This window comes from Anopheles coluzzii, chromosome 3, assembly GCF_943734685.1.
Source record: "Anopheles coluzzii chromosome 3, AcolN3, whole genome shotgun sequence".
NCBI classification, from domain to species: Eukaryota; Metazoa; Arthropoda; class Insecta; order Diptera; family Culicidae; genus Anopheles; species Anopheles coluzzii.
In genome coordinates, this window is record NC_064671.1 from 74,399,111 (window position 1) to 74,417,020 (window position 17,910).

At 49.5% G+C, this 17,910-nt stretch overlaps 3 protein-coding genes across 5 annotated transcripts; 2 read left to right on the forward strand and 1 right to left on the reverse strand.

Moving 5' to 3' along the window:
- Window positions 1–87: 87 nt before the first annotated feature.
- On the forward strand, window positions 88–889 carry LOC120954705 (DPH3 homolog). 2 transcript variants are annotated; one of them, XM_040374864.2, is made up of 3 exons: window positions 88–220; window positions 327–687; window positions 800–889. In XM_040374864.2, the coding sequence occupies exons 1-2, from the start codon at window positions 125–127 to the stop codon at window positions 648–650; spliced, it is 420 nt and encodes a 139-aa protein (XP_040230798.2). In that variant the 5' UTR covers window positions 88–124; the 3' UTR covers window positions 651–687; window positions 800–889. The 2 variants fall into 2 exon arrangements, with proteins under 2 accessions (XP_040230798.2, XP_040230799.1); XM_040374865.2 differs by having other exon boundaries at window positions 89–220; window positions 313–687.
- LOC120958444 (uncharacterized) lies at window positions 756–14,017 on the reverse strand. Its single transcript, XM_049608999.1, has 13 exons — window positions 13,579–14,017; window positions 12,738–13,087; window positions 9,751–12,651; window positions 9,534–9,684; window positions 8,749–9,027; window positions 8,520–8,650; window positions 8,347–8,374; window positions 6,197–6,271; window positions 5,404–6,132; window positions 3,419–5,329; window positions 2,201–3,343; window positions 1,062–1,575; window positions 756–983 (listed from the first exon to the last, which is right to left on the reverse strand). Exons 1-13 carry the CDS (start codon window positions 13,639–13,641, stop codon window positions 907–909), a joined length of 8,352 nt encoding a protein of 2,783 aa, XP_049464956.1. The 5' UTR covers window positions 13,642–14,017; the 3' UTR covers window positions 756–906.
- On the forward strand, window positions 6,565–8,131 carry LOC120958448 (essential MCU regulator, mitochondrial). 2 transcript variants are annotated; one of them, XM_040381280.2, is made up of 2 exons: window positions 6,565–7,210; window positions 7,294–8,131. In XM_040381280.2, exon 1 carries the CDS (start codon window positions 6,756–6,758, stop codon window positions 7,050–7,052), a length of 297 nt encoding a protein of 98 aa, XP_040237214.1. In that variant the 5' UTR covers window positions 6,565–6,755; the 3' UTR covers window positions 7,053–7,210; window positions 7,294–8,131. The 2 variants fall into 2 exon arrangements, with proteins under 2 accessions (XP_040237214.1, XP_040237212.1); XM_040381278.2 differs by having other exon boundaries at window positions 6,565–7,206.
- Window positions 14,018–17,910: the final 3,893 nt, after the last annotated feature.

Consider the following 17,910-nt stretch of genomic DNA (forward strand, 5'->3'; position numbering starts at 1 on the left):
GAGCTTGGCTGTATGGATTTCAAAAATATTGCGCCATTACCCGATTGTAACGGCCGCGTAACGCTTGGTGATGGGTGTAACGCTGAACTGTCATTTGAGCGGGATGTAAACAACACGCGCTGCCATGCGTTGCTGCTTTGCTTTGTGCCATCGAAGTGTCCGTCTCGCAGGTCCCGAAAACCGAACGCAACACTCGCGCGTGTTTGTGTCCCCGCGACAGGTAAAAATAAATTAACTAGGTGTACCCGGAAGGGGAAACAGCTTGCACAATAGAGAAAGTGACCAAGTGGCACGTCGACTGTGTGTTCACAGGGAAGAGGGGGCAGGACGAATTGCTGCCGCCGCTGTATGATGCCGCTTGCCGTCTACCCGCTGTACGGCCGGCCAGTGAGATGAGTGTGTACCACGATGAGGTCGAAATCGAGGATTTCGAGTACGACGAGGAGGAGGAGATGTACTACTACCCGTGCCCGTGCGGCGACCGGTTTCAAATCAGCCGGGAAGAGCTGATCGCGGGCGAGGAGGTCGCTACCTGCCCGAGCTGCTCGCTCATAGTGAAGGTGATCTACGATCCGGAAGCGTTTGCCGCGGAACAGGACGAAACGGAAGCGGTGGCGGGTAAAGCGACCGATCAGCTGGAAAAGAACTAAACTGGTCAAGTGTGAATATTACGAAGAATAAAGCTAGGTAATAATACCCTTAGCTAAATGTGACATATTTCACTGTGGAAAAGCCGGCAGAAGGATGGCAGTGTCTTACACTTACAGGGAGAAAAATGTATTTTCATGTTTATTTTCAGTCGCAAACCAGATAAAAAAGAGGAAAACACAGAGTGCATCAACAATTAAAACACTAACAAGTACAGTATGGTGAAAATAACTTACAGGTCCCGTGTGCACACGTGTGTTACGGTTCTGTTTTGCTGTAGTCTAACTTCTTCGCGCGTGGATTCACCGAAGAACGGGTCAAACGTTTTGCGGCATCTGAAAATATAAGTGGAAAAACATGATCATATAGTACAAAACGAACAGATAACAAAGTACACTCAGTGCTTCAATTACCTGTTTCTCCCTCGAAGCTGTTGTGGCAGTCCTTACTATCGCCCGAGTCCTCGCCGAACACGTCCGCGATGACACTGGCCGACGTTCGCCCCGGCCTGGATCGTCGTTGGCTGGCCGCACTCCGACGTGGCGTTCCACGCGCATAAACCTTGCGTCCCTGCTTCGCATCGTCTGTGTCCACGCTGTCGTCCGACTGTTGGTTACTTTCGCTGGCCGGAACGGACACGGCAGATGCATTCAGCAGCTGCGAATGTCTGAGCCGCTTCTGTATTTCCATATCCAGCCGGGACGGTGTCCGGGCGGCCAGATTGTCGATGTGCTCGATCTCGAGCTCGTCGTTAAATTTGATCTTCGGCTTCGGTGTGTCCACGATCGAGCGCGACGTATGCCGGCGACGGGTTTGCGGCGTATCCAGGCCGGAATCGAGAAAGAGGACACTCTTCGTCCGCCGGTCGTTCTTGACCTTTGGCGTTTTCAGTATCGACTTTACCTCTTCTGTTCTGTGCAGTGTGATCTAAGCAAGGGGATGCGGAAAATTTATTAATTAATTTAATGAAAGCAAAGACGGACGTGGTTGGTGTGCTATTTGGGTACGGACTAGTGTTGGGTTTCGTTTCATGAATCTTTCGTTGCGAATCATTCATATGAATCTTCAGCGATGAGTGATCCGAATCTCGAATAGAATCTTTAAATAATCTTTTAAGTTTCATGAATCCTTGAATATTCATGAATATCTAGAAATTCATGAATCTCTATAGATTCACGAATCTTCAAAGATTCGTGAATCTTCTAAGAAGTCTCGAAAGCCTATATAGGTTGGCATGACCACGTAGGTTGTTACACCAAGAAGAAAGATAATAAGAAGCTCAAACTCTATGATTATTTAGACATTTATGAATCCTTCGAGATTCATGAATATTCAAAGATTCATGAATCTCAAAATATTCATGTATCTTGAAAGATTACATCAAAAATACCTGAGATTCGTGAATCTTTAGAGACATAAGAATCTTGAGATTCATGATTCTTTCGAGAGTTAAATTGAATCAATTGAAAGAACAATTCAGATTCCTTAATCTGAATCAGATTTACCCAACACTATTGCAGACTACAGCGAATAACGAGGAAACTAAACTTACATCGGGAAAAATGGTACGTCGCTTGGAAAGTTCATCCAGTTTGGATGGCTGTTCCCAGTGGAATACGGTCGGTGTACCACCCGGGCATAGACTAGAGCGCCGCTGCTGCAGGGAGGAACGTTTCGGGGACTTTCCGAAGCGTACTGCACGCTTTTCCGGCGTCGTTACAACGGTGACCGTATCCTTCAACTGTTCCAAATCTTCCACCGTCGTTTTTTGCTTTTGCTTCTCCTGTCGCGCTTTGCGTATCAGATCCGCAATGACGGAGGACGACGCCTTGGTGCCAGCCGCTGGCTGCTTCTTTTCGCGCTTTCGTATACCACCACCGGCGCGGAGCTTTTTCGTTTTGGCCTGTGGTTCCGGCGACGGTGCAAACTCCTGCCAGTTGTTTTCCTTCAACGATCGCAGCTCGTCGAAGCGTTTGTTTAAGTTGTCCAGATCGAGCGACAGCATCACCCAGAAGCCGTCCAGATCGTCATGTCGTACCTTGCGGTCGTTCCACTTCAATTCATAGTGCCCTATCAACTCCCGGAACTTGGTAAACTTCTTCTTGAACAGAATGTTCGTTTGGCCCTGGGCCGCGATGATTAACCCGCGACAGTGATCGTTCAGTTCGTGCTCTGGTTCGAGGAACGGTGCGTAAAGGTCACACAAACCCTGCAAACGGCCCACTTCGTTGTCGACCTTCTCGTAGTAGAAGCGTGTCTTTTCCTGCACCTCTTTCGGCGGTGCTGGATCGTCGTTCGGCTCGACCACCGCTGGCTCTGTGATTCGTACCGAGTTGCGACGGCTACGACGGAGAGGAGTATTGCTGGTGGAAGTTTTGGGAATAGCGTCTCCCTCACCGACAGAGCATGGCTGAACCTTCTCCTCTTGCGTTAAATTTGCTTGGCCAGCAATGGTTTCGTCTTCCACTGGTTTCGACTCGGTGGCCAGGTTGTCGATGTGCTCGATTTCGAGCTCGTCGTTAAATTTGATCTTCGGCTTCGGTGTGTCCACGATCGAACGGGATGTGTGCCGACAGCGGGTTTCCGGTGTATCCAGGCCGGAATCGAGAAAGAGGACACTCTTCGCCCGCCGGCCGTTCTTAACCTTTGGCGTTTTCAGAATCGACTTTACATCTTCCGTTTTTTGCTGCGTAATCTAAGGGGGATGAGGAAATTTGTGAATTATTGTACGCGAAATAAAAATCGATGAAAAATCTGAGATTTTACTCACCTCGGGGAAAATGGTACGTCGCTTGGAGAGCTGTTCCGGCTCCGATGGCTGTTCACAGTCGGATACGATCGGCGTACCACCCGGGCATATACTAGAGCGCCGCTGCTGTACGGAGGAACGCCTCGGAGACTTTCCAAAGCGTACTGCACGCTTTTCCGGCGTCGTTACAACGGTGACCGTTTCTTTCAGCGGCTCCAAATCTTCCACCGTCGTTTTTTGCTTTTGCTTCTCCTGTCGCGCTTTGCGTATCAGATCCGCAATGACGGAGGACGACGCCTTGGTGCCAGCCGTTGGCTGCTTCTTTTCGCGCTTTCGTACACCACCACCGGCGCGGAGCTTTTTCGTTTTGGCCTGTGGTTCCGGCGACGGTGCCAACTCCTGCCAGTTGTTTTCCTTCAACGATCGCAGCTCGTCGAAGCGTTTGTTTAAGTTGTCCAAATCGAGCGACAGCATCACCCAGAAGCCGTCCAGATCGTCATGTCGTACCTTGCGGTCGTTCCACTTCATTTCGTAATGCTCAATCAGCTCCCGGAATTTGGTAAGTTTCTTCTTGATCAGAATGTTCGTTTGGCCCTGGGCCGCGATGATTAACCCGCGACAGTGATCGTTCAGTTCGTGCTCAGGTTCGAGGAACGGTGCGTACAAGTCACACAAGCCCTGCAAACGTTCCAGCTCGCTGTCAACCTTCTCGTAGTAGAAGCGTGTCTTTTCCTGCACCTCTTTCGGTGATGCTAGATCGTCGATCTGTTCATCGAGCGATGGTTCACTCAGTCGTACCGAGCTGCGACGTACACGACGGAGCGATATGTTGTTGGCCGCAGTGCTCTGCACAGCATCAGCGCCGTCGGCAGAACATTGTTGAATCTTTTCGTCTAGCGATAAATTCGCACGGCTGGGAACGATTTCGTTTTCCAGCGGTTCTTCGGTAAATATTAACGAAGCACGCTTCTTTGTCTTCGATCCATCCAGCTCGCTCTGTTCTGGTAAGCCCTGCTCCGTGGGTTGAGCGATTTGTTCGATTTCGGTTTTCAACGGTTTTTCGGTAAAAGACCACGAGATGCGCTTCTTCGCTTTGGATCCATTCAATCCCTTCTCCTTTGGCAAACTGCTGCTACTACGGTCCTGTTCCAAGGAGTGAGATGAATTGATCTCGATTACAGAAAGTGATGTGAGGGAAGTCGCATTATTGCCATTATTCGTCACCATATGCAATAGCGGCGGTACCGTTTGCTCGTGATAAACAATCGCTGGACGACCATTGGATGGAGCCGTATCAACGCTGATGGTGAACGATTCATTCAAAGCCGGTTTCCTATTGCGATTTTCCAGCTTGTCAAATGCCGAAGCATCGCTCATTTCTGCATCCTTAAACACCTCATCATCGTCGTCGCCTATTACAATCGTGTCGTTGTCGATTTCGTGTACCACTGCCGGTACCCAGTCGCTAATATTACCATCGATCTGCTGTTCATTCTTGCCCTTCGTGTCCAGAACGGCCGAATCGTTCAATTTGACCGTTTCATGCACGACCGTTGCATCGTATGTCGACAAGCAAGCCACCGGCTGTGGATCCCAAATGCTGTCGCCTTCCGCTCTCAATGCTATCGGCGATGAATGTCTAACACCATCGGAGGCCGGAATTCGCACCGACGGCGACTCTACCTCGATCGGACTAATGCCATCGAAAAGTTCCGCCGTTTTGATTACATTCAGCAATCCTTTGTCTTTCTTAATTTCTGACTCCGGTTCAAACGTGAACGCTAACGGTTTGCGATGTTTGCGTACGGTCGAAGTAACCATGGCAGATGTTCCACCACCACCGGTCTGTTTGCCATCGTTAGGTGGAGGCTTTACCTTTAAGACAAACGCTGGCTTCTTCTGCTGGAACAGTGGTCGAACGGTTTGCGCTGTCTGTGGAGAAGAATGGGTAAGAAAAACGTGAATTCAACCATGTACTACATGCACCCGGTACAATATATACTTACCACAGCATGTCGGATGGTTTTGATCGGTTTCTGCTGCACGGGTTGCTGCGTTTCCTTCACGCGCTTCAATTCCGGTTTCAGCCCCTTTACTGCCGACTTGGTGGGATTCGGTTTCAGTTTCTCCGAGGGTAGGATTTTCGGTGGCACGTTTTCCGTTGCCTTTGGTGTCAGCTTTTCCGTGCGCCAACAGTCTACCCGAGGTTTGATGCTCTTTACCACTGGGGCAGGCGTTTTGCTGCCGATCGCTACCGTTTGCATCGCCTGATCGAGCAACTCGCTGAGGGGCTTTTTCGGGCGCGCAGTACCTTCCGCCAGTGGCTCTTGAGTCACCTCGACGAGTTTCTTCGGCACGAACGGCACGAACGGTGCTTTGGCTTTGATTTTTTTCTCCTGCTGCATCCGTCGCTTCTGTTCACGAAACTGTAGCAAACGCTGCAGCCGTCTGCGATACTGTTCCTCTTCCGACACTGGTTTGTTGTCACTGTTTTCGGATTGCTTTGTGTTTGCATCTTGCTGCAGCTGCTGTGGTTCATCATTTTCTTCTTCCGATTCGTTGGTCATATTACGGAATGCTTGCCGCATCTCATGGCGAGACTTGGCCCGCATTACTTTATTCTTCCTGGTCATTTCCTCCAGCACCTGGTCGCCCCACTGGTGCTGGGAGTGGTTCTTGTAAAACACTTTGAACTCCATCCTGAAGCCACTGAACACAACAATGCTCCCCGAACTCTACTGGAGCGGTCAGGAAATGGACGACAAAGTTACTTGCAAAAAGAACACAAACCAAACGCACTCGAGGTGTAGCAACACGTCCAAACAGGACGTCGATGGCCGCTTCGATCGGTACCAACGGCTGCGCGTCCTTTGGCTGTGGCGTTGAATGTTTCGGTTGTGATCGTTACCCAAGCTGCAAATTCAAACCAACTGTCAACGGACGTTCAACGGAGCCTGCTGTAGCTGTCAAGGGCAGCGTTTGTTTGCTTGCTATTCAAAGCTGTTGGAATGTGATTCATTTGGAAAATAAATATGTATAATTTATAAAGAAACTTATTTTTTATCAATTAAAAGGAGAGGTTTTTAAAATAAACAGCAAAACAGTCCCGTTTCGATTGCTTATCCCATCTGGCAGCACTGCCCCGTCGCTTGACAGCTGACGACGACGAGGTGACATTTGTCGTTGCTGGTGTGTAAACTTTTCCGCAGCGCAAGGGAATGCGATTGGGCCTGTGGCCGTGATATTTGAGTGTTTTCTATTTTCTCCGTGCGCAAAAACACCACGCCAGCCAGCGTTGCACAGTTTACACTTTTCCCCCAAAAACAGTGATACAGTGTGAAATTGCAAGCACGCGACAATGGTTCTGACGCGTGTTATTCGTGCCGTAGGTCGTTCGACCTTGCTCGAGACGGGTGTAGCTGGTAGCGGTGGAGGCCAGCTGCAGCTGGTACGGTTGCCGCTGCGTCGCAAGTACACTTATCGCAGCGGTGCCCTGAAACCGATGCCCGAAATCACACCGTTCGGGCTGTTCGGCATTATCGCCACCGTCATCCCGGGGCTACTGATTGGGGCGACCATCAGCAAGAACATGGCCAACTTTCTCGAAGAGAACGATCTGTTTGTGCCGTCGGATGACGACGATGATGACGATTAAAGAGAGCGAGAGGACAAGGGAGAGGAAAAGATCCGCAAACTACGGACCTACACAACTACACACACGTACGGGGCAGGATGGGGAGGCGGGGCAGCACATGGGTCAGGATCGATATTTTTAGAATGCGAACCATTCTTCAACCTGTACGTGTGGTGTAAGTAAGGGAAAACATAATCCACGCAATTAAAAGGACGGTCGCTAACATAATGCATCTGTTTTTCCGTTTTCATATCATTTCCAGATAATTCCCTAGTTCATTTTAATACAAGAAATGCTGCGATCATCCCCTGGCCCCAGCCTGTATCGAACCTTGTTATAGATAGCAGCTGTTAAACGAAGCTCCCAATCCCTTCGCTTTCAATCGTTTCACAGTAGTTACAGCTCTTCCCCATTCACTGTTAAGGATGTAGCAACCTCGAAAGGAAGAAAAGTGGCCGACACTAACACAAAACAACGCGCACCAGTGATATCATCGAAAGCGGAAGAAAGAAAGAAGCGACTTCTTCCGCATTCTTGCTCGTTTCAATCGAATGTTCGTAACTTTATTGTTGTGCTTGCAGGAATAATTTAGGTCCACACCATCAGAACCGTAGCGTGTTGAATCGTTTTGATTTTCATTTGTACATAATTTGCAGTTAAGTTTTTCGTTTTAAGTTTTTTTAAACATACAGTTTATGCTTTTGTTTTGCTTCGAGTCAGCAGCAAGCAAACGACGAACCATCACGCACGCACCCGCCATCGCGCAAAGTAGGCGGCTTAATTAACGAGAAATCAAACAAACAAACAAAAAAATACCCGAAGAGTTATTAGTCCGAGTTACGCAAAATAAAAGACGAATAAAATACTTAAAAAAAGCTGTGCTGTCTTTTGCTCTGAGTTTGTTTTTCCACCGTAATTTACAATTTTCGAAATTATTCCCTGGTGTTATGGACTTGTTCGGGAGAGGAAGACTTCCAAGCATTATTTACAGTCGGCGTGTCTGGTCACTTAATGCTCTCTTGAAAGGATCGGAGAAGTAGAAGAGCGGTAATGGGTCAGGAGAGGAGGAGAGCGGTTCGTCATTAATTTAAAAAAAGGAAATAATATTATACATGTGTATGAAAAATGAATACTAACTCCGTTATTGCATTCCAAAATTAAAGCATAAAGCAATAGTGGAACGACGAAACAGTTCTTATTCCTTTTCGAAAAAAAGCTTACAACTTAATACCGAACCGTTTTGTGCATGATCCTCGATGATTAATAAGTTAATAAAATTATAATAAAAGAAACGTTAAATAAAAATAACAACTACTCGTCGTAAAGCCATCTGCAGCAACAACCTAAAACACGCGGGAGGGACGATTGGAAAATACTTGGTACGTGTTTTTTTTTTGTTTTGCGCGATTCTGTTCAACACACATTTACACCTTTTTTGTAGCCGCCGCTGGGGCACTCCAGCTCGTCCCCTTTTCCATCTCCGTTTACTCCGGTGGCTTTTTGTGCGCACTCCAGCCATGGAAGCACTTGGTGAACCGTTTCGATTCCTTGTTTTTCAGCGTGAGGAAAAGCTTTCGCGGCCGCTCGGGTTGCTTTATGCGCATATGCTGGATGTAAACCTACAGCGCGTGAGAGAAGGCAGGAAAGAGGCAAATAAAGGGAAATGATAAATATTTCACCGAAAAACGCTTCTCATCATCTTGCCCATTTTGCTTACCTGTGCCGATTTGTAGGCGAGCTTAATTTCCACCTCGCTGCAGCGTGACCCCAGCCACAGAAACACCTGATCGCCGTTGTCCAGTATCATGATGTCGTCGTCCGCCAGATCGTCCTGACAAAAGTCGGAACACTTCTCCGCCACCGTAAAGTAGCCCTTCTCGTTCGAGCAGCGGAACAGGCGGGTAAAGTTCATGTACTCCGCATCCGTGTCGTACGGTTTGCGGCCACCGAGCGCAACCCAGAAAAAGTTTTCTGGCTCCTCACCTTCGTGAAGGATCTTTGTAGTGGAGAGAAGGCAAAATAGCACATTGTTTAGTGAGAAATTTAATAGGGTTTCACTTATGCTCAAGCTGCGGAACTAGTGGTGGGAGCTTGGAATCGGACCTAGCCGATTCCGTTTTTGTTGTCGGAATCAATTCCGAAGCCGTTTTAGATTATGTAACTTATTCTGATTCCGGATCCAATTTCGATTCTGATTCCGGAACCGATTCCGACTCCGGATCCGATTCTGACTCTGGATCCGATTCCAATTCCGGAACCGATTCCGACTCCGGAACCGATTCCGATTCCGGAACCGATTCTGCTTCTGGAACCGGTTCTGACTCTGGAACCTATTCTGATTCTGGAACCGGTTCTGACTCCGGAGCCAATTCCGGGGCCGATTCCGGAATTGATTCCGGAAACTGATTCCGGACCTACTATCCGGAAGTGATTCCAGAAATCTTTGGAGCTAGCCGGTGAAAACTTCATTTTTCCCATCACTAGTATGAACCATTCGCGTACCTGTAAGCTAACCCACGGATTGTTAAACATGTCCTCCGCTATTTCCTGTATCAGTCTCGCCTCCTCGCCGGTGGTTTTCGAGCCGATCCACACGTACACGATGCCCGATTCCGAATCATCGTCCGTTTCGAACGGCACAAACAGAATGTAGCTGCGAAAGGAGAAGATTATTAGCATAATTCAATAAAACATTCATTTCCCCCCTGGGGAAACTTACCAGAACGCTGAGTTCAGCACAGTCGCTTCCGGTTTGACCTGTATCAGGCGCGTGCACAGTGCGCTCCCGTTCGACCGCAGATGGTAGAACTCGACCGGCAGCTTCCCTTCGGGCGTGCGCTGCTTCTCCTTGCGCCGGCCATTCTTGATCACAAACTTGCCCTTGAAGTGGGACATAAACTTCAGATTTTCCTGCTGCTGGTGTATCCGTACCACCTCCAGCTCCTCGCCAAACATCGACTTGAACTTCTTCTGCAGCGTAAAGGTGAACGTTAGCCAGCCCATATTGCCCGCCTCACGACCCTGCCAGAAGTACACCACGCACTGGATTTCCTCGGCCGGGGTTGCAGCCGGATCGAGCGCCTTTAGCGACGCCTTGCCGATCGGGCCCGACGATGCACCCTCGGTACCGGGTCCGCCCGCCGCCACCGTCGAGTCGTGGCCCTCGTCCTCCTCCCCGTCCGGCTCGTCCTCGTCGTCCACCGGGAGGCAGTAGCGGCAGAGAAACACGTAGCACTCGCCCGTGTAAAACACGCCCAGCTCCTCCTCCGGCAGCCGGACAAACTTCTTGTTCTCCAGCACGAACGGTTCCATCACGTCGAGATCGTAGTTCCAGTCCTCGGCGAGCTGGGCCGCCTCCATCGGCGTCATGGCCGGCTGGCGGGGCATAAACAGGGCGGCCAGATCGGCCTTCGTTTGCTGCTGCTTGGCCCACTGCGTTAGGTCGGCGCCGGTCCGCGCCACCGATTGGGCGGTGCGCGTGAAGTCGACCGCAATGATCTCCTCCCACCCGGTAAACTTGGACTTGAACACCTGCGTCTCCGTGCCCTCCTGGACGCGCGTGATCATCGCGTAGTCGGGCCGGTCGATCATGCTGAACAGCTCCTGGGAGAGCTTGATGGCGGCGGCCCGCACCAGCCGGGTCGACTTCTTGCCGAACCACACGAACAGATCCAGATAGCAGTCGAGAATGTACACGTTCTTGCTGGCGAGTATGGTGTGGGTGAGCGTTTTGTTGCAACCGCCGCCCGGCAGCTCCACCTGCGGCAGCTCCAGGTAGCCCATGCCGAGCTGGATTTGGTAGAGCCGGGGCGGCACCGGCACGAACTCCGGATCGACGTGCGACTGGTTGAGACACTCCGCCTCCTCGTCCTGCGGCCCCTGGCCGTCGGCGAACCCGAGCGCACGCCAAAAGTCTAAGCTTTCCTGCCGCTGGTACTCCTGGTAGATCTCGGCCTTGTTCTTCCGCTCGTGCTTGTTGATCTTTTCCGCCGTAAAGCGTGCCTTCGACTTGAGCGTGTTCTTCGACCGCGTCCCGTACCACACGAAAATGTTCAGGCCCGTGTCCAGCAGAAACACGTACCCCGGATCGAGCGACTGGTAGCTCACCGGCACCGGCTCCAGATGGATGTTCGGCCCGGCGTCGTGCACCCGGTACAGCCGCACAATGTAGACGGCGTTCTCGATCGTGTAGAACCCGGTCGACGTGCGGCCACCCTCGATGTACGTCACGTCCGAGTCGAACAGTGCCAGAAACTCGTCCGACTCGTCGCCCTGCTCTTCCCGGATCGTACGGCACCGGGCGCCCAGATAGTTGCGCAGGTTGACCGCGTGGATCGCCGAGCAGGCGCGCTTGTCTAGCGTTGCCTTCGTGCCGATCCAGAAGTAAATCTCCCACGACAGCTGGCCACTGTCGTCGTGCGACGTTTTCAGCACGATGTAGCAGTCGCCCTCGTAAAACTTCCCGTGCGCCGCCTCCTCGATCTTGTTCGGCAGGAAGTTCTCAATCTCCCACACCGTCAGCCCCGGGTACTGGCCGTCCTCGTCCTCGAATATCTCCGAATAGTCGACCGGCGGCTTCTCCAGCGTTTCGTCCCACCGCTTCGGCTTCAGGTTTTCCACCTTTTCCTCCCCGAACCCGAGCCCGCTGTTTTTGTCCTTCGCAATGTCCTGCATGCCTTTCAGTATTTTGGCCGAATCCTGATTGTCGGACGAGTCGTTACGGGCGCCGCGCCGAAGCCGCAGCTTTCGGGCGATCGGATCCTTTCCGGCGTTCGCCGCACCCTGTACCTGGGCCGGCACGTTTGCGCCGGCCAGCCGCAGCTGGGTTTGGAGCGAAAAATCGATATTGTAGTAGGCCAGCCCATCGCCCCGCTGCGCTTCGATCGGTTTCGGGGGCATCACCAGGTCCGGGTTGTTGCGCAAATCCAGCTGCTCCATGTCGGTCAGCAGATGGATCGCTTCCGGCAGGGTGATCAGCTTGTTCGAGCTAAGGTTAAGCTTTTTCAGCGAACCACAGCCGCGACACAGCCCTTCCGGGACCATCTCGAGCTCGTTGTTCGAGGCGGAAAACACCTCCAGCGCGCTCAGCTTGCCGATGCTCGACGGAATGCCCTCGAAGTTGAGCAGATTGTCGTTCACGTACAGGCGGCGCAGCTCCTGCAGCTTGCAGAGGGTGGCGGGCAGGGCGGTTAGCTTGTTGCGCGAAAGGTTCAGCGTCTCCAGCTTGGTAAGGTTTTCGATCAGCGGCGAAAGCTCTTCCAGCACGTTGTCGTTCAGGTTGAGGCGCTTCAGGTTGGCGAGGTTGTACAGTGCGCCCGGCACCTTCGAGAGCGCATTCTGGGACAGGTCCAGCTCCTGCAGGTTGGACAGGCTGTCGAGCGAGGCGGGAAAGTTGTTGATCGTTCGCTGCGTGTTGCGCATCTGCAGGCAGACCAAGCTCTGCAGGGACGGCAGCTGGCGGAGTTGAAACAGCTCGAGCGGATTGTCGTTCAGGATGAGCGTCTGCAGGTTGGACAGCCGTCGCGTCTGGGGCGGTAGCGTTTCCAGCTTATTGTTGGACAGGTCGAGAAACAGCAAATCGGTCAGATTGATGAACAGCGAGGGTGGAATGGTTTCGATTCTAGAAAGTGGAAACAGTAGCACATTATTACATTATTGCATAGGGCAATCGACTCGAAATTAATCTCTTGGACACGTTTTACTCACTGATTATTGCTTAGATTGAGCACGAGCAGTGCTTTGGCTTTCTCTAAACCCTCCGGCACCTCCTTAAGGCGATTGTGCGATAGGTCGAGCGTGGTCAACTCTTCCAGCTCGAACAGATCCGACGGGATGGCGTGGCTTTTCAGCTTGTTCCGGCGCACGTTCAGCGATCGCAGGCAGCCCAGTTCGCTTAGCTGGCCGAACAATTTCTCGAGCTGATTGTTCTTCATCGACAGGTGCTCCAGCTTCACCAGCTTGCCCATCTCGTCCGGTATCGTGTCCATGCCGGTACGGTCCAGCTTGAGCCACTGGACCCCGGACATGTGTTTGATATTCTTGGGGAATTTATCTTCCTGAAGGCAGACAGAAAGAATACCAAAAATTAGATAATAATTAAAGGGGAAACATCCATTCGCAACAAATGGTTGTGAGAGCAAAGGAGGGAAAGAAAGAAGGCTTTTGTATTTCATAAGCTCGTTAAACATGACAAACATAACCCTTCGAACTCGGATTATCGCAACTTATCGTCGTCAGTGCGGCGCGCGATCAGCCTCGCCGTCTCTTTGCCTTGGATGAGGCAAAGCCGGGTAAGACGAAAATAGAATTCGGTGGTATGTTCGTATTAATGCTGCCAGTAACGAGCGAATTCTGGTATGGGAAGTATGTCACCGTCACCGGGGAACAGTATGACGACCCATCAAACACTACCGCCCACTTGATGTTAGTTTTATTACAACCGAGATGCAGTTAAAAAGTCCATCTCAACAGAGGGGCACACCCGTACGGACAGGGATAATCACTTCGCTGGGACATTCCTGGTTGCATATTCGCCCGGGTTACTTACGCTGAAGTCATTGTTCGTGAAATCTATTCCACGCACGAACGGCAAAACACCTGTAGTGCTCATAGTTTTCCTCTTTTAGTTTTCCTCCTTCGTTTTTTTTTCTCTCCTGCACGATGCACTTGTGCAGCCAACGACCCGTGCAGTATTTTTTTTGTTTCGTTTCGCAGAGATTGATGCGCTTCTGGTATTTGTGTGGGAAGGGGAACAAGTGAATTGGCCGTGCTGTTTTCACTGCTTTAAAACTTGGTTTTCCTGAGGATAAATTCACCGCTAAATATCACATTTCTGTCCGAATGTTATGGGGAAGGTTTATCGGGCAGGATGGATGCCGATTTATGTGGAAAACTCTTCTAAAATTTCCACTTTCTTGCCATTCACTGCACAAAAACAGTACTTGGTGTATTCTTTTTTATTTTATTGAAAGAATGAATGACAGTGCCCAAGGAAGGCAACCACCGAGCTGACAGATGGAGCGACCCACTGCGCAAATGTGACAGATTGGTGTGGTATGGGATGCGATGTTTTTTTTTTAAATAGAGCGAGGTGTAGATTAGCTTAAAACAACAATAAAATAGCCGTTGTTATTTGTTTTAACTTTTTTAAATTTGTTAATAAACCCACAATAAACATGATATTTGCTATGAGGATACAGTAAAAAATAAAGTATAAAATAATAATACAGGCGGTCCCCGAGATACACGGTACCTCTTATACGCGGATTCGGAGATACGCGGTTTTCTAAATTTGACAATTCTTTGAGCAAATTGTACTGATTTGACACATCAATTGCAAATTGCCAAATAATTTCCGTTTTGATCGAATGTTCAAAACTATTTCAAAAGGTTTAAAACAGTTATATTCAGTCAGAATCATATCAAATAATTCATAAAGTAACTAAAACCGCCCCCTACTTGCAAAATTACACGAAAATTTGTGATATTTTAGCTGTGTAACGTCCGGACTAATATCGCCCACTGTGCACTCAACCCGAACACCGAACGCAGCGGTATAAACGCGTTATACCTTGACCGCTGGAGCACCCGGTGTGCTAGATGAACTGTCATAGAATAAAGCTCTCTTCTTGGCGCGACATTGAACTGAACAGACGTAAGCCACTGACTTCTGCGTATAATTATTTGTGTGCTCTTCCGAATTGTGCTAAATCTTATTAAAACGACCAATTAACCTTCTGCCAACCGTAAAACGCTTGGTCGTTACATCTCAGAAGTGGGATAACCAACAAAAAATCGCCTACAAAACCGCCTGCAAGCCGCTTTACTAGCCGGTATACGTGTGTCTGTGTACGTGTGTGCGTGTGACAACGCCATTTCATAAAATGGTAGGCAAAGACGAACTTCGCCGGGCGCTCATCGAAGCCGGCGTCGACGTACCGAATACCGCCACCGTCACACAACTTCGGAAACTTTACGCCTCCCTCGAGCTGGTCGCTCGTTCCCCCCGTGCAGCGCAGCCCACCACCTCGGCCATGGCATCGGTTTCCGCTTACGCAAACCATCCCGAGGCCGCCATTTTGTATCACCCTCATGAAAATGGCGGTGACGCCGTTAATGATGCCGCTTCGACGAACAACACCACCGACGCCAGTGCTAATCTGCCTTCCGCTCAAGGTGTAGCTGCCGCCCTTCCCCGCGGCCCTGACGACATCGAGGCCCAATTTGAGAAGCTGCGACAGCAGCAGCAGCTAGCTGAATTACGCCAAAAGGTGCACCAACTTGAAACGCCGCAGCCAGCCGCCCTTTGCGTAAAGGACTTTGAAGCTTTCATCGAGCCACTCGACGTCGATAACAACCCCAATGTCATCCGATGGTTCCGCGACTTGGAGCGTCTCTTTGCACTTTACCGAGTGCGCGATGCAGATAAATTTTTCTTCACCCTTCGGCTCCTCACCGGCACAGCCGCTAACGTCGCAAAAGAACTTGTTGTAACCACTTATGATGAGTTGAAGAAAGAGTTGATCGACAATCTTCACGTCGTTGCTACGCCCGAATCTGTTTATCGCCAACTCCGTAACCGTCGATTGCGGCCCCAGGAATCCGTCCTGCACTACTTGTTTGACATGCAGCGCATCGCAGACCAAGCCAGTATCGCCGATTCAGAACTGATCCCGATCGTCATCGACGGCTTGGGAAGCCCGTCAATTACGTCGAGTCTGCATTTCATGCCTCTTACGATGAACGACTTCCGGAAGAAATTGAAACTTTTCGAATCTTGCCGTCATCTTTGCACCACCCAGCCCCCTTCCGCTGATGCCCGGGCCACAACGAACAGCTGTATGGAACGGCCCCGCCCATCGCAGGAACCCATCCGCTGCTTCAACTGCTCCCGATTCGGACACCTTCAGAACGCGTGCCCGCGACCTAAGCGCCCACCCGGCGGATGTTTTCGTTGTTTCCAGACTGGACACGTCTACCGTAACTGCCCTGAACGTCGGGCCAACGCCACTGTCGAGGGCAATACTAGTTCGGACGAAGCTCTCGCCACAAATCAAGAGGTGAGTTTGACATTTTTCCACCCTTCTGCTAAGCGTACCACCCTTCCCTGCGTTCGTTCCCTTCTCGACACAGGAAGTCCTGTGAGTTTCATTAGCGACACGATAGTACCAGTTAAGATGCTAGGACCTCTTTCCGCTACCGAATACTGCACTATGATTAAGGGACCACTTTACTCTCGAGGAAAAATCGATTGTACTATCCGATTTAAGAAACATTCCGTTCGACACTCTTTTATTATATTACCTGGAATTGCGTGGCCAGTCATTATCGGTCGCGATTTACTGAACTCACTTAATATTTTTCTTACGTATTCATCTCTTACAACTTCATGTATTACTAAACCTCTATCGACGGAACTTAAAGAAGTAGATACGATTCTTCCAGAAAAATTAGACGATGCTATTAGGAGTATTTGTGCGCTCGATGTGACTGAAGCCGATAATGAATTGGATTTAGGAAAAACACTATCTTTGGAACAACGTTCAATAGTCAATTCTATTGTTGAAAATTCATACCTCAACTATACTTCAGATGTTATACCGCTCAAACACCCTATGAAAATCAATCTGACTCATGATACACCAATATTTACTAAGCCGCGAAGACTCTCTTATGGTGAAAGACAGCAGGTTAAGCAAATTGTTGATAAACTGTTAGCAGAAAACATCATCCGGCCCAGTAATTCTCCTTATGCTTCTGCGCTTGTCCTCGTTAGGAAAAAGAGTGGCGAGGTTCGTATGTGTGTGGATTACCGGCCCCTCAACAAAATTACAGTTCGGGACAATTACCCATTACCCCTTATCGAAACTTGTTTGGAGCATCTATGTGGAAAAAAATTCTTCAGTTTGCTGGATTTGAAAAGCGGATTCCATCAAGTCCCAATGAGTGCGGAATCTATCCCTTACACTTCTTTTGTGACCCCAGATGGTCAATTTGAATATCTGAAAATGCCCTTCGGTCTTCGTAACGCCCCTTCCGAATTCCAACGTTTTATTAATTCTATCTTAAGGGAATTCATTGATGATGGCAGAATAGTAGTGTACCTCGATGACATCATCATCGCTTCTACCGATCTTAGCTCTCACTTCAGTACCCTTCGGTCCGTATTAGAAAAGATTAAGCAGAATAATTTAGAACTTCGTCTTGACAAGTGCAAATTTGTCCATGAAGAAATAGAATACTTGGGCTACAAAGCTAACTTTTCTGGAATTCAGCCTAGTGATAGGCACATTAAAGCACTTACTAATTACCCTATGCCCACTAATTTAAAGCAACTCAGACGTTGTCTTGGTCTGTTTTCATACTTCCGACGGTTTGTTCCATCTTTCTCTTGCATCGCTAAACCTATGACAAAACTTCTTCAGAAGGACGAAGTATTTAACTTCGATTCAAATTGTGTGCATGCTTTTGAAACCTTACGTGACAAACTTGTGCATTCTCCTGTCCTTTCCATATTCGACCCAAAACGGGAAACCGAATTACACTGTGACGCAAGTTCCTTTGGTTTTGGCGCTATTCTCCTTCAAAAACAGGATGACAATAAGTTGCACCCTGTTGCTTACTTTTCCAAAACCACTTCAAAAGACGAGTCCAAGTTACACAGTTATGAGCTTGAAACTCTTTCCATCATTTACGCTCTTAAGCGCTTCCACACTTATGTTCATGGGCTCCCCATTAAGATAGTTACTGACTGCAACTCTCTGGTCGAGACCCTTAAGAACCGTAATGCTTCCGCTAAGATTGCCAGGTGGTCCTTGTTTCTGGAAAATTATGATTATACCATCTGTCATCGCTCAGGCACTTCTATGCCTCATGTCGA